The sequence below is a fragment of the Polistes canadensis genome, unplaced genomic scaffold (genome assembly GCF_001313835.1).
Source record: "Polistes canadensis isolate GaletaPanama2010 unplaced genomic scaffold, ASM131383v1 scaffold_63, whole genome shotgun sequence".
NCBI lineage: Eukaryota > Metazoa > Arthropoda > Insecta > Hymenoptera > Vespidae > Polistes > Polistes canadensis.
This window is the reverse complement of record NW_014569610.1, coordinates 476,152-500,191: the sequence shown is the minus strand read 5'-3', so window position 1 is coordinate 500,191 and position 24,040 is coordinate 476,152. Positions and strand designations below refer to the sequence as shown.

Here is a 24,040-nt window from a genome sequence, read left to right as displayed (position 1 = left end):
ATGAATTAATCGCAACATTAAGCAAGAGGGAGAGAGAGAGAAACAGACAAACTATTTTGATACTGTATTCTTTCTTTAATGTTATTTTATTATCTAATAAAGTACACGTGATAAAAAACAATCCGTTGAGATAAATATTACGAGTGACCAGTCAAGAAATTCGATACATCTTAATATAAAAAAATGTTATTGAGATTTGCAAAGTTTTTAATAAATATTAGTTAAAGAATCAAATATAAATGTTTAGACAAAACTATATTACAATGAACATATATATATATATATATATATATATATATATATAGGAAACAGGAATTTTGTTAAATTAATTGGACGGAAAATGTTATTTAACTGCTTCGATAGTGATCGTGTCATCGTCCTCGTAAATTCCATCATTACCATCAGGTTTATTATCTGGTTCAATCTTTGTGTCCAATTTTTCGATACCACTGTCGTCGTCATTGTCAACATCAACGAATGGACGTTGAGTTGATATCGGTGGTGATCCTGATCCCGGAATAAATCCAGGACGAGATGGACTCAATACTGGATATATCTGTGACGTTAAATTTCGAATAAAATGATATAAATAAGTGTTTGAATGAATTCTTCTATTACTTCACATTATCAAATTATTATTAATTAATTACCGGATTAATCGGAAATCTAAAGTCATAGTAATAATATCCATAGGGTGGCAAATGAGTAAGGGTCGTTTGTTTTTCTGGCAAAAGTGTTTGACTATCAGATGTTAAATCAGTATGTACCTATAAAACATTTGAAGAATATAATATATGATTGATTAATAATCATATTAATATATCTTACCTGAAGCAAATTGTATATGTAATAGGGTGCGAGAGCATTCTGATGAGCAATTTGATAATATTCGGGATGAATCATTTGTGGATATTGATAACTGCTTGGATATAACTTGGCAAGTGGCGCAGATTGAATTTCGATGATCGAAATGGTCACAATGAGAAAGAGAAATGACCTAAACGTTCCACCCTATCGTCAAATCATTAAATTATATTTTCTGATACATGTGCCGATAATTATAGCAACGGACAAAGCCAAACAAAAATATGAGAGAAGATAGGTTGAACATAAATAAAAGTTAAATAACGCGTTCTTTTATTGAACATGTGTGTCACGTTTATTGAGCATACATAAAAAATGAGAGAAAAGATAAACGACAACCTTCGATCCGTGTTTTATTTTATTTGACTTTATTCTTTTCCTCTTTCTTCGACTTTTCTAACATGTTAGAATGTTAAATAGATAAAACGAATAATAATAGAATAAAAGACAATAAGGATTTCATTGGCGATTAGAATAAAAAACGAGTCTTTGTCTTCTCGATGACTATGATTTTACCTGCATTGCGTACAGAGAAGCTCGCTTATTGTCAGAGAAAAACTAGCACAGCACTAACTTGAATTTCAGCCCTACTCGCGATTTATATATCCAGTTCTCGAAGAGCAACACTCCCACCACGTGAAATTTCATTTCTGAGTCTTCTTTTTTAGTTTCTACAAGCCCATAGTCGTAGCTTCTTTTCACGGGCAATCGAGTATGTTCTTGTAAGAAGGATCAACCATTATAATTAACTTTATTATATTTGACACGAGTGTAATCTAGAGAACACGATTGGATTCATTGAAAAATTTACGTGTTTTTACTTGGGTTTATTTTATTATTCTTTTATGAATTAACACATCGCCAATTTAAATTAACTAGAAGGCACGATGCGCGAATCGTTTTAAATTGCACATTATTTATAAATGTTTTTCAAATTTCGATTATTAAATTGAAAAACTCTCTCTCTCTCTCTCTCTCTCTCTCTCTCTCTCTCTCTCTCTCTCTATTTAATTATTTCATGTCAAATTAATGAATCTCGGCAATGTGTTAGATATCATCGAGTTTTTTCCTTTCAATAATTAATTTCAATTTGTTTATTTAACAACTATCTTTATCTTTTTTTTTCGGTAAATCTCCGATCGTTTTATCGTAAATACTTTAAGAAGAAAATTTTAATACAGTTCGAATGACTCGACGATTGCATCGAGAGATGAGCAAAAAGAAGATAACTTATGTACACTTATATAGGGTGAGTCAGATAACTTTTTGTAATGATTATTATATTTCTCAATAATGAGAAGTTAAGAAAAAAAATAGATGGGAAAATTTTTTAATGATTTTTATTGTTCGTAATAAAGGTAATGGAGTAGTACGCGTAAAGATTTCTTTAGAAGAGAAAAAGAAAGAAAAAGATAAGGAAAAAGGTGTAAATATAGAAATACAGGATCCTTTGTGAGAATAATGAGCGTAACAATGAAGTCTGAAGAAGAGTTGAAGTAAATAGACGAGTGGACGTTGGAATAAACGAAGAAGAATAGTCGTGGTTAGCCGAAAATTCGTTGATTCTCATGGAGTTTAGAAGAAAAATTGATAGAAAGTGTTGTAACGTGATGACGCCAAGACAGAGAGAGAGAGAGAGAGAGAGAGAGAGAGAGAGAGAGAAAAGACAGATAAAAAAATCAACAGATTAATATGAATAGAATTATTTGAGTCACCCTATATCTATGTATACCGATGGAAATAGAAAAAAAAAAAGCGTAAACGTAAACCGGTTGAAAGATCGTCGAATTCGCGCTTAGATCTCTTAGACGAGGAGGGTGTGGTCGAGAGCTATCTTTGACGTTCGAATTTGCATTTCTAATATTCAAACCGAAGCTGTAGCAGCGTCACCCTGTTTGTTCGGTCCTTTGAGACGATGAAATGATGTTTGATCGATAGTTTTCGATTTATTACGTGGGTGTGGCGGGGTTTTTATTTAAACAAACAAACAAATATTAAAATATATATTTGTATGTTGATATAACAAAGTATATTAGAAAATTGTATGTTACTTTATATTCGAGAATCGAAAGAATAAAATTTGACTGACTTCAAAGAACGCCGTCCATCTTAATCGAGATCATTGTCTTGACCTTACGTAACCTCATCGTTGCTGTAGGCAGGATGAGTAAGAAAAAATCTTGGAGTTACCAAGGAAGCATAAAATGAAGATCTAGCGAGTTAGCGAGATCGAAATTTTATATTAAATATTTCTATCATCTTCGAGTCTCAGATTCTCGACTAGCATAGAAATGCATTCCTCTGTGCGTCAGCATAAACCAAAATTGGTTCTACGTGTTAAACGGAAAAGTAGACGAAGAGGACAAACACTTGGACTAGCAGAAATGAAATTTCGTTTAGAACGACGGAAGAAGATTCATCGCGATGACGATAGCCAGATGAAAGGGTGCTGTGCCAGGTTAAATATTTCATCATAATCATTCTAAACATACATTTTCTACTTACATACGTAACAGAACAATTTCATTTTGTGGACAAAAATTATTCCTCGTAATGGTTTAAGATCAAATATTACTTTTAATATCAACAATCAATTCATTTATTTTTATAATTTATTTTTCTTTTAAATTATATCAATTTTTATCGCGTTTGTATATATAATTTATATGATTTTTAAAGTTTTATCCACTAGGTAGCGTTAACTCCATTTACAGGTTTAATGATTTCTTTTTTGTTTTTTTTTTTGTTTTTTGAAAATCTCGTCGAGACCTTTTATAGATATTCGAGGTCGATTTGTTCATAAAAGATGTGAAACGATTTTGTAAATTCTATACCGAAGATATCAACATATACACATGAGATGCGATTACATAGAATTCAGAATTTATTTGATTATATTTACATGCTATAAATGCATATCGTGCATGTTCTCCATTTCTATATTTCAACGCAATTAATATCCTACTTAAGATGACGTCAATATCTCTCACGAAGACGTTATTTCAGGGTTTGCTACGTGCACTTTAACATTACGTTATATTTCACGAGAAATGAGAAAATACAAGTTCAACTTTTTCATATATTCTTCCTTTTATTTTTATTATTTTTTTTACTTAAATATATAGCCTTTCGGATTGAAATTTGAAATGAAAGAGAAGAAAAAAAAAAAGGATATTTTAATTTATAATTAAAAATATAAAATACGAGAGAGATAAAAGAGAGAGAGGAACAAAAGAAAAAAAAAAGACATTAAATAATAAAAATGACAATATATACGATAAAATCAGCGTTGTTTAACAAATTTGTAATCATTTGTAATGGTTGCTAGGTTTGCTGCACAACTAATTCGGCCCGAATTGTGATCGAAACGAGGAATGGTTGATACGTATTGTAAAAAAAAAAAAAGAAAAAAAGAAAAAAAGAAAAGAAAAGAGAGAAAGAGTTGAACATGTGGATCAGAGCTTAAACCGAAGCGCCCTTTTTCGCATGAATCGATAGGAAAGTTCGTGAGGCGTCGACTACCCTCGTGGAACTTCGCACGCCTACTAATCAATCTGCAGTAGGAGCTTTCGTGTTTATCAACAAGTGCCGCATACATCTGATTCTACTCTAGACGTGCTCGTTCTTTTCATCTTTCTCTTTCTCTCTCTCTCTCTCTCTCTCTCTCTCTCTCTTTATTTTTATCTTTTTCTCTTTCATTTGATATATCATCGAATATTCTTCGTTTTTTCTCTCGTACTTTCCGTTATCTTTTTGTATCGTTTAGAATGAGTGCGTGTAAGATCATCGAATTTTTGCATATGTGACATCACGTGAGTTCAACACTTCAAACTGGATGTGAAGTGTCGTCCTTCTTGAACCAATTAGGACCTTGGTACACAGGGCGTATTTAAACGAACGACGACCACCCGTTTAAACTTATCTTTCCTCTTGTTCCTCCTCGTCGTTGTTGCTTTCGAAGGTTAGTCTTTCATACGAATGGCCACGAGAATGTTTACGTTTCAACGATCCTGTATGAAACTATTAATATCGAGTGTCAGTGAATTTTCATCTCTCGGTATTTTTTCTTACGGTTCAAATATTCTTTATTTCGGTGTGCTCTCCGAGTTTTTCTTTATCTATACAAATTTTGTCTACTTTTGTTCAAGTATATTTACGTATTTCTCAAATGCATATTTATTGTAAAGAGATAATTGAGAATAATCAAGTTATTAAATATCGAAGGATATATGGATGATTTTGTTTGACAATTCGTATAGCATTTTCATTTGAAATTGACGTTAAGGTCGAGAGTGATGATTCGAAAGAAACACGTGTTCCGAGGTTGATTTCGAAGAAAGTATGTTGTTGATATACATATCTCTTGTGCGATCTCGTGTTAACTCTAATTTTTCCTACGATCGTACGACTATAGCGACTAACGCGAAATTATTTTTGGCTTTTCACGTGAAATGCATCTTCATCCGAACGAAAGTACAAATAATCGAATCATTTTTCTTTGTTCTCTCTGTATCAATTATCACTTTCTTAAGACAAATTATTAGAAAATGTAGCATTGTAAATAATCAATCAACGCTGTCATTATGTGGTTACATTTTCACCTGTCTTGTAATAATTTAACGACCTACTTTTTGGCGAAACTTAGAAATCATGATAGATTAGAATAATGTGTTGTATACTTTCTCGAGTTTTCCGTTCGTGTAAACAATCTTTATATATTACATAGAACAATAGTTTGTATTATACTCTTTCCTAGAGACAAATATGTTTCTATATATATTCCAATTACAAAATAGTATATTTCGAGGAGTGATACGCGTTTCGTTTGCTACGAATGTTCAACTATATTCTATATATCCGTCATTCTTTTTTCTGATAAAAATAAATAGGTCAATTTCATTTATTCGTGATTTTCTCAAAATTGCTATCCTGCACATATGCTTTATATCTATCTCTCTTTAAGATTCATCTTTATACGTACGTCATTGTCTTCCTTTTCAAATCGATTAGTCACACGTATCTATTGTGAATATATAATAGACGGTTCGTGTTTGTGTCGTATTCTAAATCTCGTTGATGTCGTTGATAAAAAAGAGAGAAAACAAAAAAAAAAGAAAAGTATTGATTAACGATTAAAAGCAGATTAAAAAAATAAATAAATAACAACAAAAAACCAACAGGTTTTTGGAAAGCAGCCGTGGATATAAATAGAAGTACCTCATGCGTGCATGCGTGCTATGCTTTTAAACATAGTTTTGGCAGCGGGAAACGTCAAAACGCTTTTGAGTGTTGAAGCGTGTGGATCGCGAATTTTGTTGTGAAATTAAGAAGGAAATTAAGAGGGAATAAAGTAGGGAGATTAAACATAGATCAAAACAAAATAGATAAATTTGTCTTTTGCGTAAAAATCATTATCCCTTCTTAGTCAAATTTTCATGCTATTTAGATTTGATAATATAATCGATGTCAAGTCGTCATTCCTGTTTTCGTTTATCACAGTCATTGTCATCGTTAACACGAAGGCGATTATCGTGAGAAGAAGAAAGGATAAAGAAAGAGAGAGAAAGAGAGAGGGAGAGAGAGAGAGAGAGAGAGAAAAAAAGAGAGAAAGGACAAGCGCGTATTGGAAATGTGTGACAAAGAAAACCAGCAACCAACAAAAGTGAATGCACTCGAGGATATTGAGGAGGACATGCAGGAAGAAGAGTAAAAATCAAAAGCAACCTATTCGTGTATCGTGCGTGTTTGTCCATCCTCCCTTACGTTAGTGTATGCTTATGTGTATGTGTGTGCACGCGTGTAAATTTAAGTGTAACCGTAGTGTAGGAGAATATACGCGTTGATCTCTCTGTCTTTTTCTTTTTTATTCTTCTACCTCATTACCTACTATTTGCAGTCTTTAATTTATTATTTTATATTCATTGCTTTATCAGTTTCTCACAGTTAAACGGAATTACCTGTGTCATTTTATTTTTGTAGGATTTATCTTAAGACTCTCGTACCAAGAATGCAAAGTATTAAGTATATTAATTGTACATAGTTCCTTTGTGACTTCGTATAGTTGTATGTGTTTGCGATTTTGCATTTGTATGGATTAGATATTTCAATTTATTTTTTTGTCGTATATTTCTTATTTATTCCTTACATTATTATTAAGAAAGTTATTTAAAAATACTGCTCGTCGTTACGTTCTTTGTATTAATTAGCCTTGAAAGTTCTTTATCTCTTTTTCTACGCTTGATTTTCATTTCTGTGACATTGACTAACTGTGGCCAGCTGATCGTAAAATCTGATTAATGAGATTTTTCGTCTGGGTTGGACCAAAGCCAATGGAGAGATTCATTGATATCTTCGAGAGACGTTCATCTTCTTTTACTTTCATGAAAGACAAAAAATTACCTCCTTTCATCATCATTTGCTTTCAATTATTTCGATAAACGTACGTTTCCAAATGTTTGCAAATTGAAATTAACGAATCGCATAGATGTTTTATCATTTTTATAACTAAAATCCCTCAATAAACCTTTGTCAGAATTTGTGATAATATTATATTTAAATTATATAGAAAAAAATTTGGTCATTGTTTTAAAAAATATTTGCTAATTGTCTTATAATAAATATCTTTAATCTTTTATTATTTCTATCGGTATTCATTTAGAATTGAAAGATACTTTGGTTAAACCGCGATCGTTTTGCACGCAATGCCGTCAGGAAATTAACGAGTTCGTTTAGTTCCTACCACTTTTACTTGAACAATGTAATTTAACTAACTGTTTACGTTGCGGTTTAGTGCGATGTCACCGAGCAGTAGATGCATGGACGACGCTATAAACAACACGATCATGGAGAAGCTACAAAGTTTCGCGTTAAAACATAATACAGGAGGGGAAGCATTGAAGGCCTTAATAACCAAGATACACGCACGAGTCACCTCTTCAGGTAATCATACATTTAATAACCTATAATTACTTATTTAATTCAATTTATTTTCATTCCTTATAATTCTATTAGAGAGTTATATTCAAATAGAAATAATATTAAATGCGATAGTAACCACGGTGTAATTTGTAATAAATATCTAAAATCATTAAACTTTAATGTTACATATTTCAAATAATTTGATTAAAAAGTTATAATAAATGGAGACTGTGGAATCTACTGTGGACAAAATTCTGACAAAAGATTTCAGTCCTCTGCGTGGTAGGCTCAAAACTTTTCAGACCTCCTATACGAGGTAGACATAGTATATTTTTATTATATATAAGTATTACTTTTATTTGTTCCGCGTAAGTATGAACAAATTTTGACAGGACCCTTGAAAAATCCTGACGCAATTCTCGTCCTGCTTGGCTCAGAAGTTTTCAACCCTCTACTCATATATGAATTTAGTCGTAAACCGCGCAAATGCTTACAGATGAATTCTCGAGTACACTCTTCTCTTTTATTTTTCATGAAAATTTACCCTTAACATTTTACCTTTATCGGAAATCTCAAAACAGTCAGGAAACTATACTAATGTTATTTTTGGAACGGTATCACGTTAATTGATCAATGAGAAAAGATCAAAGTATCAGTCGGAAGATCGATATCAAAGAATATTAAGATCGAAATGAAGGTTAAATTCGCGAGTAATGGATACGTTAAGAGAAATTTTGGCTTTTCAACAAGTTATCACAAGACTAATATCTCTTTTGCACAATGGGAACATTACTTTACTTCTTAGTGTTGTCAGCTCATCTAATTTCACACCTAAGTGATACTATATTCGAATTATTGTCCACACACAACTCGTGAATACTAACATTCTTAAGGAATATATGAAATTGTATGTTATGAAGAATTAGTTCTACGTTTGCTAAGAAATAAAAGGTGAAAACAGCTTTTTTAGTGTCATTGTATTTCGCAAATTATGTCTCGCTAAACTGCGAAATGAAAATCCGGGTCGCATAAGATATATAACTTGGAATTCATGCGGTCGTTTAAGTTCTTCTGAAAACCTATTTCAACAGATAACCCGATTTATATAGAATCAGACTACGTAAACTTTATTTTTCGAACGATGTGTTAAAGTTTTGAAAATTTCGATAAAATTTCAACAGAAAAAATAGATCCTTCGGCTACACGTGTTTCTTTTTTTCATACTAATTGATTCGAATCGATGTTTTTTTATAAAAAAAGAAAATAAAAAATAATATGAGGAAATATATATCATATTAAATCATTGATGTTTCTTAAATGATTTCAGAATAAACGTGTAAATTTACTTTCAAGATATTAATACAATTGGATACGATCAATCGTGGTCATTTCTGAAAATTCATACATAAAAAATTAATGTAAGGGTTACGTAAGAATTTTCGCGTCACATGCCTTGACATGTTATTAGTTGGCAATAATCCAACTAACGAGGGATATCCAGACAATACATACTGGAGTAACTCGATAGGGATAGAAATTAGGCCAATGTGATAAGAACGTTTGATTTCATTCCGTATCAAACAGAATTACATTCTACCAGCAGAATGTCGATGCACTCGACTGATTTCGAATTTAAACCAATTTCCTCGTCTTAAAATGAGATTGCATTTCAATTCATTAAATATTATTTGACCAGTAATAAACATTATGTATTTTATAAATAAATTCTTATATACTGGTTTATATAACCATCTGTATTCCTTGTAATGCCTAAACGCAAACAGTAAATTACTAATACTACTTATATATGAAATTGAACTCTAATAAAATTAGTTACTTTGACCATTCAACATAACTAACAACAAGTAATTAAAGTTACGTCGTTTCTCAAGTGTTTCTATAAAAGCTAATAATATAAATTAAATACTTGAAAAGATCTTGTTGAAAATTGATCACAGATCATTTTGAAAATCTGTAAATCTTCGTTGACGTTAAATTGGCAATTACTTTCGAATGATAACGTACCTATGGGTTACGTGTATTTTTTTCACGTAGTCGCGTTCATGGCATTGATCCGAATTGGCTTAATGTCAACTCTGAAAGTTAGATTACACCATCTTAACCATGAACAGTATGTTTGCTATTTTATTGAATTTGTAGTATCTTTGTTTCGCAGCTGTTCTCATTCGCTCGCTCATCGTTTTTATGCCAAGACTATTTGTTTATTTTATTTATTACAATATTATGTACACGTATCGAATTACTTGTTTGTCGTGATTAATGGTGCGAATGAAAATGTAATTAAACCTTTTACGTCTGTCCCCGCTTAGATCCGGCATTCACTAAATGCTTCTATAACATATTATTCTGATTGTTAATATCATTGAATTGTTGTTAATGTTACAGGTATTACTTATATATTTTTAATCTCGTTAATAAAACTTTGCACTTTGTATTTTTTAGATAAACGAGTTCGCGAGGATATGTTGGAAAAATTATGGACCAAGGGTTCTGGTGCAATGGAGATTTTTATTATCATTCTTGCGGTAACGTTTATTAAAAGATAGTATGATTATTAAAATTAAGCAACGTCTCGCACAGTAGTTAGTACTTGGATGGGTGACCCTTTAGGGGGGAACACTGTGTGAATATGTCTTATATTCTAATTTCAATATAAATAATATGACATGATAGATGTAATTTTGAACTTTTTAATATGCATACTTTAAATGATAAGAAAAAAGTATTTTTAGCAAAGGATTTAATTTGAAATGTCACGAAACGTATTAAACAAAACGTGTTCGTTGGTGAACATTCCACACCATGTAAAGTTGATTAGGCGTTTCGAATAAGTACGAAGGTATTCAAGTTTCATACACGAAATAGTAGCGTGACAAAGTCACATTAACGAGTTATACTCACTTGTCAATCTCCCCTCGGAAAGGCTTGCAAAACTACAGACCCGTTCGTTCTTATTTCTATTGAGTGTTGCACGAACGAACTGTGAGTTTTAATTGCCCAAAGATCCAAATCTTTCTTTCGTAATTTAAAATATCTCTCTCTTTCAAATTAAATTGGAAAACATAAAATACTAAAGATGAAACAATGATTATCATTAAATAATAATTTTACAAATGAAGATAACAATAATTTTGATCTCGTGATAATAAAGAAATTATCAAAATGTATATTTTTTATTTTACAGCATTGCAAGGATCTCGCAGTGATTTATACTATTGCTGCAATATTACACGAGTGCATAATGCCAAAAGTAACGAAAAGCAAATCGAAAGGAAGTAAAATCAAAAGTGCAACAAGTAATATTCAAATTTATAAATTATTATTAATATCGTGAAAAAATAATTTAAACGATAACATACAATATATATATATATGTTACCGTCATAGCCGGAAATCCGCTATTGCTGTAAATTGTGCATCTTTGCAATTTCTTTGAAAAGTTTTGGTAAATATTTTTTATGCTAAAAGTAAATAGATTATAATAAAACTTGTATTAAATGAAAGTACACTCTTTTGTTTGGGTAACATATATATATATATTAAATATAACATTTGTATATCCTATTAACTGTGTTGAATGAAAACGTTCAAAGTTTTTATATAAATTTACGATAAGGGTGAACTATTATTTCTTTATTTTAGAAAGCAGTAGCCGAATAGCTGTCATTCAACTGATAAACTTAGGGATCACGCAAGTCCTAGTTAAAAATTTAATGAATATCCAGAATCAAGACAGTCCTATTGTGGATGTCATGATGCAAGAAGTTCTTTGGATTTTGGGACAGGTAAAACTGCATATCAACTTAAATATTTATGAATTATTTATTAATATTATTAATTATATGTATCGAATAAAGTATTTATATGTTGTAGATTAGCCAATGGGATATGAGAATTTTAGCTAATGTCAAAAGTTCAAGTTGTATCAAGATATTTCACACACTCCTCGCGCAACATTATAACAACAGTAAAATGATTTTTCCATTGTTGCTGATAATGAAAACTCTTGCTCAGAACTGTGAGTATTATTCAAAGTTTTTCATTTTAAATGATCGATACTCTTCTCTCATCGTAAGATTTAATAATCGGATATTTTATTTCGCAGCATTTTGTCAAGAAATTCTTATTAATGACGGTATAGTTAATACATTGGAAAAGACCCTGATATTAGTTGGTAACGCATCTAATATTAGATTAAGAGTTTTGGTTGAATGTTTGAAATATTTGACTACTAACAGTAAGTACGTTGTTAGTTTATAATTTTATTAGTTTCAATAATATTAACACAAAAACAAATGTACTAATGACTTTCGTTTGATTTCATTGTTTAATTGAACGTAATGAAATTTTTCGTAGAATTATGCTGCAAGAAGCTCGTAAAGATTGGGATTGTAAATCAATTGATGCGAATTTTCGACAGATGGGAGAGATACGAGGGACAGATGAGACTGAAGATATGCAACTACGCTCTGAACACGCTACAGCATCTTTGCGTAATAAGTAAAGTTTCTTTTACGAAAGCAAACCGCGTAGTATCCAGAAAAAATCTAAGAGAAGTGAAAAAAGGCTGACAGGTGCTTATAACGAGTTACATTCGACCGTGTTGATGACCGGTCGAGAACGAACGTTGATCTCAATATCGGTTAAAACGTTTCATTACGAATTAATTATTAGTCGTTCGACCAATTATTTTTAAAAAAACTTCAATGATATTTCTTTTTCTCTATTTTTTTTTTGCTTATAACGCTTTCTTCCTTTTCACGAGCTCGAACTCAAGGAATCCTTGAAAAACGCGTGGGGAACCTAAAAAAAAAGAAAACCTATCGTATTTGTTAAGATTATTTTGAAGTAACGTACGAGTACTTTGAACATATTTATGAATAGTCCAAAGAAAGAGATTTTTCAGTTAAGAGCACGTCTTCCAAGATGTATTTTCCTTCCTCTCGAAGAAAGGACTCGGATAACTCGGAATCGTTTAAAAGATCTTTTTCTTCTTCCTCCCACTTTCAGAGTCTGGTAGGAATGCTATTAAGTCGAACAATGGTCTGCAGCTACTGTACCGGTTTTGTACATACTGCCCGGAGGAAAAAGCCTACGATTGCTTATTGTCACGTATATGTAGTATAATCAATCAATGTCTGGAAAAGAAGGACTTGCCTGTACCCATAATGTCTCCTGCAAGGTGAACGATACTTTCAAGGTTTCCTATGTTTGATCTGCGTTTTTAATGTTTAAGCAAAAATATCATCATTTGTTTTCTTTTTTATCTTATCGTTACTTCCAAATATAATTTGATTTATTTAATATTTGATATTTAGATTCAATCTACCGGAAGCGAATACCAGGGCTAACAGCATCGAAAGTGGAAGTGATCTTGACAGTCAAGTACGTCGCATTTATTGATATAAAATTTGCGAATAAGAGAATGCGTCTCTGCGCATTATTTAATTTGAATTTTTATTTCTTTTTTTTTATTTTTTTTATTTTTTTTTCAGGCCAACAGCGTGGCCTCGCTTGGAAGATTATATAGTGATTTTGATTCAGGAGACGACGAAGATAGTCATAGTTCGAGGAGAACGAGTGATAAGAATTTGTATCCTACCGAGGAGATAGATGAGAGTAAATTTTTTGCCGGAGTTTTTACATCTCAAAGGACCGAAGAAAATTTGATTGGGTAACAATATTGTTTGATCCAGCTTGGAAAATAATGTTTTAACATCATGGATTCTTATTTTAGGTATAGCGTTTTCTTTAAAGAGCTGAATAATTTTCAAATAAAACTCGAACATACTGCGTCGAATTTAACAGTCAACAATGAGAAAACGTTAACTCGCTCAAAAAGTCTTTTAAAGGAAACGCATAAGGACGAAATGGAATATCAAATAAAGCATAAAAATATATTATCTAATTTCAAAACACTAAGAGATCTTTCATTGACTACTACTAATCAGCTTGCTTATTGCATAATAGCAACCGAAGTGAAAAGTGTTATCAGATTTGTCAAAGTTGCTTATCCCGATTTAATCGGTGGTGACTCTTTTCGAAAACCAGAACCATTGAACTGTAAAGATAGAAAAGTTTGTCGTGAAAAATTGTTAACTTGCGTGGAAAGAAGTCTTCACGCTAATACCAAAAATTACGAGGTTGTTTATAATCTGGATGTTCTAGCGATGAATGTACCAACGAATGATCGAATTTCGGATAAATTACTTTGTAATTGGGACGAAAAGAGAATTGGAAAAAGGAACCTAGAGACCAAATATTTACAATTTGAATCTCGTTTTGAAAGTGGAAATTTGAGAAAAGCTATTAAGGTATAGTTTAAGTATTTGTTGCAGTTATGAACATGTTCACTGTTACAACAATCGCATATAGTTATTGTAAATATACGTAAATGAACTTTGATTAATTTTATGTGTTACATACTAACTATACATTGAATGGTGAACATGTTGAAGTTGAAAAAAAAAATCTGATTAGGCTAAGATCCATGAATTCCCTTTTTACACATATCGTTTCTCTGTGTATTTCTCTCGCTTGCTTGCAGATAGGCTTGAGAGAATACGACTTGATCTTAACACCAGATGTTAACAGTGTTTCTAGACATCAATGGTTTTACTTCGAAGTATCAAATATGGAAATAAATGCTCCTTACACGTTCAATATCATAAATTGCGAAAAAGCAAACTCTCAGTTTAATTTCGGCATGAAGCCTATTCTGTTCAGCGTAATCGAAGCTCAATTGGGACGACCTGGTTGGGTCAGAACTGGGAGAGATATTTGTTATTATAGAAATTGTTATCAGAAACCAACGAAGGGAAAGAATTATTTGACGACAACTTTCACAGTTATCTTTCCTCATGCTCACGACGTTTGTTATCTGGCATATCACTTCCCTTATACTTATACTCAATTAATGACCAATATTTGGAAATGGACTGGAAAGATTTGTTCTTCGAACATTTATTTTCGTGCCGATTCATTTTGCGAGTCGTTGAATAACAATGAAATTCCATTAATGACCATAACTGCGCCAGATTCTAAGGACAATCCTATATCGGTAAGTTTTACCTCCTGTTCCTACGTTAAATACTTTTGTCTAACAATTGAAGATATTTACTTGGGATACGTTTAGAACAGAAAAGTGATCTTCCTTACGTCGAGAGTCCATCCAGGTGAAAGCAACGCATCATGGATAATGCATGGAACATTGGAGACTCTTCTAAGCAATTCTACTTATGCTAGTAGCTTACGTGACGATTATGTATTTAAAATCGTCCCGATGTTGAACCCAGAAGGTGTGGTCAATGGCTGGTAAGTTATAGGACATGAATAACAATAGACTCATAGTACAATCGATATTTATTACACAAGTTGAACGTTCTTCCACACTGTTGTACGGTAGTATTGTAGAAAATTATTGTGAGTGCTTGACTTATCGTGTAACAGTTTAGTGAATGATTTTCCTCCCCCAAGAAAAAAGAAGGAGGGAGGTGGTAAAATTTAGGGATAGATCGTTGTACGTTCAGATAACGGAAGAGTTTCTTTTTGCCTGTATTCAATCTCAAAGAAAGAACAATAGTTTCTTTCTTAGCCGTGGTCGTTGAACTCTTCGTTTTGTGAACGTACGAAAACGTGTTCATTTAAGTCTAAGGGATGATTAAATCTTGATGAATAAAACGTGACGTCAGCGGACTACCAGTTGACCACATTGGTGAATCAATGAAAAGCGAGCGAATAGGATCTCTCTTTTTAATTAGGATCTTTCGAACGATAATGATTGAAAATGATGCTACGATGATGTCAGCTGGCGTCACGAATATCATGCATTAAAATTAACGCACCAATGAGAGGAGACGTACTATCTATACGCGTCTGGTATCATCGGTTGGAGAAAAAAGTTTATGATCGTGAAAAAAAAAAAAGAAAATGATCTCATTATTAAATTTTCTATCTGATGAACGATATCGTTTTATCAGAAGTTGAATGGCTTAAGCTGGCCTCTAATATTTGTTTCATAAAGTCACTTTTAAGAAATTTCATCAAAAGAATATCACGCGTCTACGTTAAGATTTTTCTATTTTCCTCCAACCAAGGACATCAAGTTAGTACGTCCACTCTTGTGCGTGATATTTAGCTTAGAACGTGATCAATATGAAAAATGACCGTGATTTCTCATGCCACCGATGATCCCCCGATGATGATTATGGTGATCCACGAGTTTTTAACCTGTTTTTTTTTTATTATCATCATTACCATTATTATTATTATTATTAATATTATTATCATTATTATTATTATTATTATTATTATTATTATTATTAATATTATTAATATTATTCTTTTTCGATAAACGCGATGATTGACGTGTGTTAAAAAATAGCGTTACAGATTAACGTTTGAAGAAAATGCGAAGAAGTTAGGTTCCTACGACGTTATTGCCTTGCGATTTAATTGAATTCTATGATTGTATTTAATGTGTTATCATGAGAGAGAAAAGAGGTTTAATTGGTTCAAAGTGTTCTTGGACTAGAAGAACTTATTTAAATGATGATGATCGCAAGGAATTTCCTTTATTGCGAAGATTAATCGTATCCTATTCCTTCGTCGTCATCTTCTTCATCTTTATCTTAATTATCCTTTGTTAATTTTCTTATAATTAATAGACGAACGAACGCGTTTAACGAAGGCGTCGGTGCCTAGAAAGTAAAGCGTTACTTGGACGGAGGGTCTAATACTTTGCCGTTGGTGCGCACTTTGATGTTGTACCTATAGGCCGGTTCCGCCTCTGGCAGGATCGTACTACTGTCATCATCCTGATCCTTCATCATTACCGATTCACCAATGTCCTGTTGATCGTTAACGTAATCTTGAACGGTGTCATATGGACCAATGGTATGAGCATCCTCTAGACCGTTATTGGGAGGCTCAGTTTCACCTTGGATGTCAGCTTGAACCTCAGCTGGGGCATCCGAGAGTAAATCATAATCAAGAGAATCTCTGTGTTCCATCTTCATGTCCGAGGTGGATGGTCGAGAAGCTGTACGAAGGATTTCACGAGTCTCCAGGCCATCGAAGACACTAGCAGAGTTGTCTTTTCTTGCTTGATGAACGTTAGATTGACGACCATCAGCACTGCTAGCCGTAAAGAGACTCGTGATATCCGGAATATTGTCGGGTCTCGTATTATCATATTCTCTGTCAAATGCATCGGTTGGTCTACGACTTTCGATGTTTCCTAAAACGCTCGATGCAGTAGATTCTTCTTCTTCTTCTTCTTCTTCATTTTGATCGTTTTTCTCGTCTTGCTTGCCAGACACGGAAGCGGCCGTTGTTATCAGCCTGCTAACGACCGGGTCTTCGGGTACGTCTTCATTCGCTGATTCTTCCTTTTCCACGTTCAACGATGACGTTGTCTTCTCGTCGATAATTTCATCCGGTTTTTTTTCATCTTTATTATCTTCCTCAACGTGCTCGTCGATCTGGTCGTCGCTGGCTGGCGCCGAGGTGGTCGTTATGTAGGGTCTGCGATTTCTGAAAAATTCAGCTCGCCATCAATTTATCTCTCACATTTTATTTTCATCCTTCCTTCCTTTCAATTTATTTCCCATTAAAAATACTACCAACGAAGAAAATCATTATTTATAAATCTTATTTTCTTAATCAAGCAAACGTCTCTCATTTTATCTTTATTATATTAGTTATGGTTAGTTTGCTTTTATTAAAAGGAAGCTCCTATAAACGCAAAGAACAAAAGTCTGGATCCAAATTGGCAAGTTTCACATATTGGATTAACCGATTAATGGATCGAAACTTTTTCATTGTCGTACATGTGTTTGTGTGTGTTGATTGTGTCAATGATGTATCTTTGTTGTTGAGTATTTGCAGCGAGAGGCGAGAGAATGTTTGCGTTATTACAAAAAGCACTTAGATATCAGACATCGTCCACGTTTTTCATTTTTCTTTCTTTTTTTTTTTTTTTTTCAAAAATTAGCTAGAACCAAGTCAATGTTTCCATCTTAGTGATCGAAATAAAAAAAAAAAGTAAGCGTTACGTACGTTTGATATAAAATTATGAGAATTATGTCAGTTGGATATTTTGTTACCGGAGAATCCCAGATTACCAGCAACCTTTTTGATTATCAGCTAACTACTGTATAATATAAGCATTTAGAACGTTCCATAATTTTGTCTGAAAAATAATCAGCTAGGTAATAGAGATAACCGATAAAACATTGTAATTCGATCCTGTATTAACGTGCAAGAGATCTTATACATCTATGGGGGAAGGGGTTTCATTTGCATATTTTATCGATTCCCCGTATACTTTATATTCTTATAACCAACAGGATTCACCTTGGAGACACTGGGCATCCTCTGGTTTTCTCTCTCTCTTAGTTTCTTTTTCTATCTCTCTTTTTCTCGGCAATTTTGTGTATTTTTTTGTGACAAGTATTATCTCACCTCTTACCCCTGAGTCGCGGAGACTGGAATGCTGCCGTAGTTATAGTAGTAGCATCTTGTTTGCTCGCAGATAAAGTCTTTAACGAGGGTACAATCCTGTGCTTCCCATGCTAACGTTGGTGCTACCATCGCAACGCAACCGTCCGCACTGCCACTGTCGCCACTGAAATTCAAATAAAATATCGATAAGAATTTCTCTGATATCTTATTCGAGATTATTTTTCATAGATATTTTTTAATCTCCCCTTTTTTTTTTTTCTTTTTCTATTTTAATTCATCTATAATTATAATAAATGTGTGGGATTTTTTTCATTTTCTAATTGGCATCTTTTCGTTCAGTTTTTGTTTTTACCTTTCACGTGCAACTCTTTGAGGTTCGGTGCCAGGTGGAACATCAGCAGGTCTGTTTCCAGGTCTCTTAAGCATGTAATCAAAAGTGGTGTTGAAGGGTAGTCCTGTACTCATCCATAGGAACATATCCGTGCCAAGTTTATTACCAGACGTCCAAAAGTCGTACTTGGTGTAACCAGCGTTCTTTAAGTATTGGGTCATAGTGTCTGATTTTTCCTTCGTTTCGAAGGACGCCAGCTGAAGACCCAGAGAACGACAATACTGATACGCTAAGAAGTAGTTGAGTTCTGGACTATATGGATTCATTCTTGATACAAAATATTGAACACCATCGAGCTGAATTGTCGTGATCCTTTGACCTGTAAATTTTCATTTAATGTTAAAAGTAAAGAAAAATAATTGATCAATTAATTGTCGAGTACTTTTATACGCTTGATCAACGAGAAAAATGTACGTGTGTGTGTGTCTAATGATCATCATGAAATTAGACCAAACGTGTAATTGACACTTATTATGACTGACACTTTTTGCGACTTGATCGTTGTAATCATCACGGTGTATAATATATTCCAGTTCCGGTGGTATAACACGATAATAATAATAATAATAATTTTGACCGGTATAACTTTACAAAAAATTCATCAGGATGAGAGTAATTAAAAAAAAAAAAAAAAAATGAAGTTAATATTGAGCTTAAATGTTTTATAGACAATTTCTGATATAATTCGAAGCATATATTATGCACATGATCGTAAAGAAATGTTATTTTCTCCTATTACGAATTCTCAAAAACCGGTAAAGAATCGATATTAAGGAAACTTTAGAATTCTTCATTATTATCTCATCGAAGCACGTTTCCTTCGTGGACTTCCGACAGAACCGCAAATGGCATCTCCAGACGTAGAAACACCATCTGTTGAATTCTAATCTACCCGGTGTCCCATTTTAGCGTGGCCGATGAACGATTCTTTTCACAACGGACCGTTACATTCGAGAATGATCATACATTCGAATGCAATTTCTATACAAACGTGTTGATTATTTTTTCCTCGTGTTAGTTAATTGGTTCTTTGAACTTTCAACTTGTAATATAATCGTTTGAACGTTCGATATCGTTAATATTAATTCCTTCGGAATAATAATATATGCATCTATACAAATTTTTATTTAAATTCTAAGAAAAAAAAATATTACAGACAAGTTTCTTATTTTTTGGTTTTATTTTAAAATGAATATTGTCTCGCGGTTCGACAAAAAAAATCTTATAATCTATTTGTATAGCATTCTCGTTTGCCTTTAGGGCATTTCATGAAAGAACCTTAATTATCCTAAACAGGGACATTCTTCATCAACACCAAACGATTTAACTGAAACCACACGAGGAGATATCTTTTGTGAGTAGAATGATATTAACACAGAGACGTGTTCGAGGAGAGTTCATTGAACTAACACGATTATTTGGTTAACTGTACTTATGAATTATTAGTGTTATAGGGTTCCAAACAGCTTTTAGATGAGATCACATAACTTACTCTCTCTGTATTTCCTTCTTCTATTTCTGATCTATCAAATATCTAATCTATCATTCTTTCATTTATAAAAATAAAAAAAAAAAAGAACATTTGCGAAGAAAAAAGATGAAGGTGCATTTTCCTTTGTACGCGAGTGTTCCAAGAAGACTTCGACGATATTCTCACAGTAGGTATTCTAAATATAAACTCGAAAGTTTCTAATAATAATCGCACGACCGAAGAAGATTAGCTCTGGAAGTTGTTTGATGTAGCATGCGAAGACATAAAGAAAAAAAAAAAAAAAAAAAAAAAAAGGGGGAAGAAAAAAGAAGTTGGATGCATCCGTGGAAAAACCTGGCGACGCAGGTAATGGTAAACGACCGGAAGACCTTGAGACGTCTGCCGGCAGTGAAAAGGAAAGACTCGCGAGCAAGTTGGCTTGTGTCTCACTAAACTATACGTTTCATTCATCGAGTAAGTCACGCTCGTTGTTCACGACGCCGCGAGAATCGTTAATCCGACTTTAACCGTGACGAGGGAAGAAGATAGGTACGCGAAGTGTACCTCTGCTGAAAGTAAAAGACTTCAATTGAACGAGCACGGTACGAGAAAAAAACGAAAAGAACATTTGTTCGTGTAATAGAAAAAAAATTTTGTTTAAGAAAAAATAGTCGAAAATGGCAAGTAGGGAAGGGGGAAAGAAAAAATGAATAATTAGAAGAAAGGTATTGTGGAATCGATTGTTATCGATGAAATGGATATAAGATAGGTATGAATAAAGGTACTAACCTGAAGCGAAGGCCACGATAACTAAAAGCAGCGTAGCGATCTTCATGTTGCCGTGCTACTAATCGTACGATCAAACAGTCGTTTCCGTTTCCGACTGTCGGAATACACCGGATGTTAATGTTAGGGTCGCGTTCTCGGACTGGCCTCGCGCTGCGTCGGGGGCCCCCTTAAGAGTCTTCTGGCCGGATCAAAGAGGAGGGGGTCGTTGAAGATGATTCACTGGCAACAGCAGCACCAGCTTAGAGGAGGGCGGACGAAGGCACGAAGGGACGCTCGAACTATCGTTTCGAAGAGGGGGGGATATAGGCTTCAGAGATAGATAGATAGATATTGAGTTTGCCAAGTGGAGAGGGATAACCCAGACGAATAGAAGATGAAGATGACGTCGAAGGATGGATCCTTGGTCCTTGGCTCGATCTTGCGATCGTCGACGATGACGATCCTAATGGTTGCTCTGCCAAGTGCAAAATTCTCTAATGGATTGCTACAAAATTCTATTCGACGAGCTATAACAAAAAAACTTACCTCAGTGTATACGTTATTACACCCGTGTGCTTGTGTGTCGTTTGTGTGTATTGGTTCATGGGTACATAGTAGTAGGTTCGTTGACTTTAAGAAAAAGAGTTGCCTTGGATCATCGGGTGTAGTAGTAGCGTGGAATCCTTTCGATTTGCTTCGATATATTCTCAGAATTTATTCTGGAATTTTGTACCGTCGAGATCTGCTTGTACGAATTATCATTTCATTTCTTGTGTATTTCACAAATTATTAAATACAATTATTTATGAAGTACTTACACATTAAAATGTATTGGCAAGCCAATGGAAAGTTTCTTCTGATTTATAAATATATATTTTACTTATATTTTTTTGTATATACAATCATTTATCAATTTTTTCAAAATCGATCCTACATTTATATATATATATTAGGTCGTTCTAAAATTTCGTGCCGATTTTAAGAAGAAATTATATATTATATTTAAAATGCAAGATTAGCGCAAACTTTCTGGGCAACCTAATATTTCAAAGATAAAAAGAAAAGAACGTTTGTTAAGGTCCATTAGACTTTGTCATGTATTATGGTAAATCAGTGATATCAAATAGATAAAAATATAGATACTTTGAAATGTATTTTCGTAACCGATGGGATCCCACTTCTATCCCAGAGAGCCTATCGACACGGTAGGCCGCAAAAAGACTTCAGTCTCAAGGTAGGCTTCATTTCTGACCGCGTCTTCTCGCTCGAGATCACCTGCTGCTGTTACTGATGGTACATATCGTCCAGTCCAGTTTTCTCTTGCTCCAACTATCTTTGTATGCTTTGGTTACAATATAGAACCGGTACCCCGTACCCTAGAAAACCTACGTATCTTCTTCTTCTTCTTCATCTTCTTTTTCTTATCTTCTTCTTCTTCTTGTCCTACCTATCTATTTTCTTTGCTCATAGTCCATCGACGGATCAATGATCATACACGGCAAGCTATTTCTGTTACGAGCTCTGTGCGGGCATCCTTAAAAAAAAATCCCCATGTGACATTCGAGACCTACCACACTAAGGAAACTCCTTCTTTCGTTTCTTTATTTTTACATTGAGAACATATTACAATAACTAGTTGATCTTAACGAGAAGACACATAACAAGGTCCAACTTTATCTTTCGTTTCTAATTTTTTCAATAATTAATTTAATATCAATGAAATATATATGAATAAAAATAGTCAAACTTCGTTGTAAATAAAAACGAATTTTCTTAACTGTTATTTTATATTTAGGAAAAATAATAATATTCGTTAATCGGGCTTTTAATTATTGACGAATAAAACGTTTAATTATTTCCAACGATTCCACTCGTTAGCTTAATCTTGTTGATTTAGAAATTTATATATATATTTTTTCGGTTGATCTAGTGTTTACAACGGTCGCATATAAATATTGATTATCCCATTATATACCGTTGCTTACGAAATTAACATACCGCTAATTCATTCGATCATGAAACAGGAGTTCACTACCCTCGAGACATTCAACAACACTTTCGTGTTAAAACATATGAGAGTTGAGAAAGCCAACGGAATTAACGTGGCATCGTGTTTTATCGCGATGCCATTCGGACAGTCGTGTTCGTGGCGGCTTCTTGTCGCCTCTTAGTTCTCACGACCCTGCTGATTCACTGGTAGCAAGTATAATATATATTTTTCTTGACTTTCAGCCTCTATCTCATCGTCTATCCTATTTTCTTTTCTTATTTTTCTGATCTTGATTTATTCTTTCTTCGGTTAATTTCTCAACAAGAAATTCAGATAATACAAATTAAAATAAAAATCGAACAAAATAATATTACAAAATTTAAAATAACTTATCATATTGTATAGATAGAAAAAAAGCTCCATAAATACCAGTGACCAAACTATGTCTCCTTTTAAAATATATATTATTGTATCATTTTCCAAAAATTTCGATGTCAAATTAAAATATTGTTTGAAAGGTGTATTAAATATAAATTTGATCAAAAGGATTAAATAAATGGGTGTTGAAAAAGGGAATTTATATAAGATCAAACAAAATGGCGGAAGTATCGGTGGTGTCTCTTGAAGAGAGCTAAGGGAGAAGGGTCCGCGGTTAAATCACGTTTTATCTTTACCTTGGCGTAGGTCAGTTTAACAGGTCACGCCTACCCAGCGGCGTATTTCCCATGGGAATTCACCGAGCGTACTCGAATGCACTCGAATGCACTTAGAGAGAGCTCCGGCAAAGTGGCCAATGGGGGTCGAACTGTGTTCGTGGTCGAGCTGATGCTTTTGCCGGGAGCTGGATCCTGGATAAACAAGCACGAGTCTCTTCTTCTTCATCTTCTCTTTCTATCTCTCTCCCCCTCTCTCTCTTATTCTCTTTTTCGCAAGCAACTTCTTACAAACGAGCCTCGGAGGGTTTTCGCCTGTTTTTTGCCAAAATAAAAGCAACGAAGGGCTTTCGAGGCAACCAGCCGATGCGACGACTAAGAAAGAAGAGGAGGAAGAGAAGAAGAAGAAGAAGAAGAAGAAGAAGAAGAAGAAGAAGAAGAAGAAGAAGAAGAAGAAGAAGAAGAAGTGGAAGAGAAGGAGGAGAGGATTCTACAGGAGG

At 33.5% G+C, this 24,040-nt stretch overlaps 3 protein-coding genes across 13 annotated transcripts in view; 1 reads left to right on the top strand and 2 right to left on the bottom strand.

The window, feature by feature from the left end:
* Window positions 1-315: 315 nt before the first annotated feature.
* On the bottom strand, window positions 316-3,795 carry LOC106786019. Of its 2 annotated transcripts, none has more exons than XM_014746958.1 (4): window positions 3,767-3,795; window positions 829-1,011; window positions 651-767; window positions 316-556 (listed from the first exon to the last, which is right to left on the bottom strand). In XM_014746958.1, the coding sequence occupies exons 2-4, from the start codon at window positions 901-903 to the stop codon at window positions 344-346; spliced, it is 405 nt and encodes a 134-aa protein (XP_014602444.1). In that variant the 5' UTR covers window positions 904-1,011; window positions 3,767-3,795; the 3' UTR covers window positions 316-343. The 2 variants fall into 2 exon arrangements, with proteins under 2 accessions (XP_014602444.1, XP_014602443.1); XM_014746957.1 differs by lacking the exon at window positions 3,767-3,795 and adding an exon at window positions 1,381-1,419.
* A 629-nt stretch (window positions 3,796-4,424) lies between these two features.
* Window positions 4,425-24,040, top strand: part of LOC106786022 (cytosolic carboxypeptidase 4-like) — a 31,049-nt gene continuing 11,433 nt past the window's right edge. The window contains exons 1-16 of one of the 9 annotated variants that reach the window (XM_014746967.1): window positions 4,425-4,825; window positions 6,364-6,570; window positions 7,655-7,803; window positions 10,246-10,328; window positions 10,988-11,099; window positions 11,446-11,588; window positions 11,677-11,821; window positions 11,909-12,040; window positions 12,160-12,303; window positions 12,814-12,985; window positions 13,122-13,188; window positions 13,299-13,477; window positions 13,541-14,117; window positions 14,351-14,863; window positions 14,939-15,117; window positions 18,681-18,767. In XM_014746967.1, the coding sequence (XP_014602453.1) occupies window positions 6,494-6,570; window positions 7,655-7,803; window positions 10,246-10,328; window positions 10,988-11,099; window positions 11,446-11,588; window positions 11,677-11,821; window positions 11,909-12,040; window positions 12,160-12,303; window positions 12,814-12,985; window positions 13,122-13,188; window positions 13,299-13,477; window positions 13,541-14,117; window positions 14,351-14,863; window positions 14,939-15,117; window positions 18,681-18,720 (2,712 nt within the window). In that variant the 5' untranslated portion in view covers window positions 4,425-4,825; window positions 6,364-6,493 and the 3' untranslated portion in view covers window positions 18,721-18,767. Of the gene's footprint in view, window positions 4,826-6,363; window positions 6,628-7,654; window positions 7,804-10,245; window positions 10,329-10,987; window positions 11,100-11,445; window positions 11,589-11,660; window positions 11,822-11,908; window positions 12,041-12,159; window positions 12,304-12,813; window positions 12,986-13,121; window positions 13,189-13,298; window positions 13,478-13,540; window positions 14,118-14,350; window positions 14,864-14,938; window positions 15,118-18,337; window positions 18,469-18,680; window positions 18,768-24,040 lie in introns of those variants that run through there. The other 8 variants (XM_014746968.1, XM_014746969.1, XM_014746960.1 and 5 more) reach the window with 8 other exon arrangements.
* On the bottom strand, window positions 16,106-21,828 carry LOC106786023. Of its 2 annotated transcripts, none has more exons than XM_014746970.1 (4): window positions 20,919-21,822; window positions 18,620-18,977; window positions 18,275-18,430; window positions 16,106-17,337 (listed from the first exon to the last, which is right to left on the bottom strand). In XM_014746970.1, exons 1-4 carry the CDS (start codon window positions 20,962-20,964, stop codon window positions 16,518-16,520), a joined length of 1,380 nt encoding a protein of 459 aa, XP_014602456.1. In that variant the 5' UTR covers window positions 20,965-21,822; the 3' UTR covers window positions 16,106-16,517. The 2 variants fall into 2 exon arrangements, with proteins under 2 accessions (XP_014602456.1, XP_014602457.1); XM_014746971.1 differs by having other exon boundaries at window positions 17,254-17,337; window positions 18,268-18,430; window positions 20,919-21,828.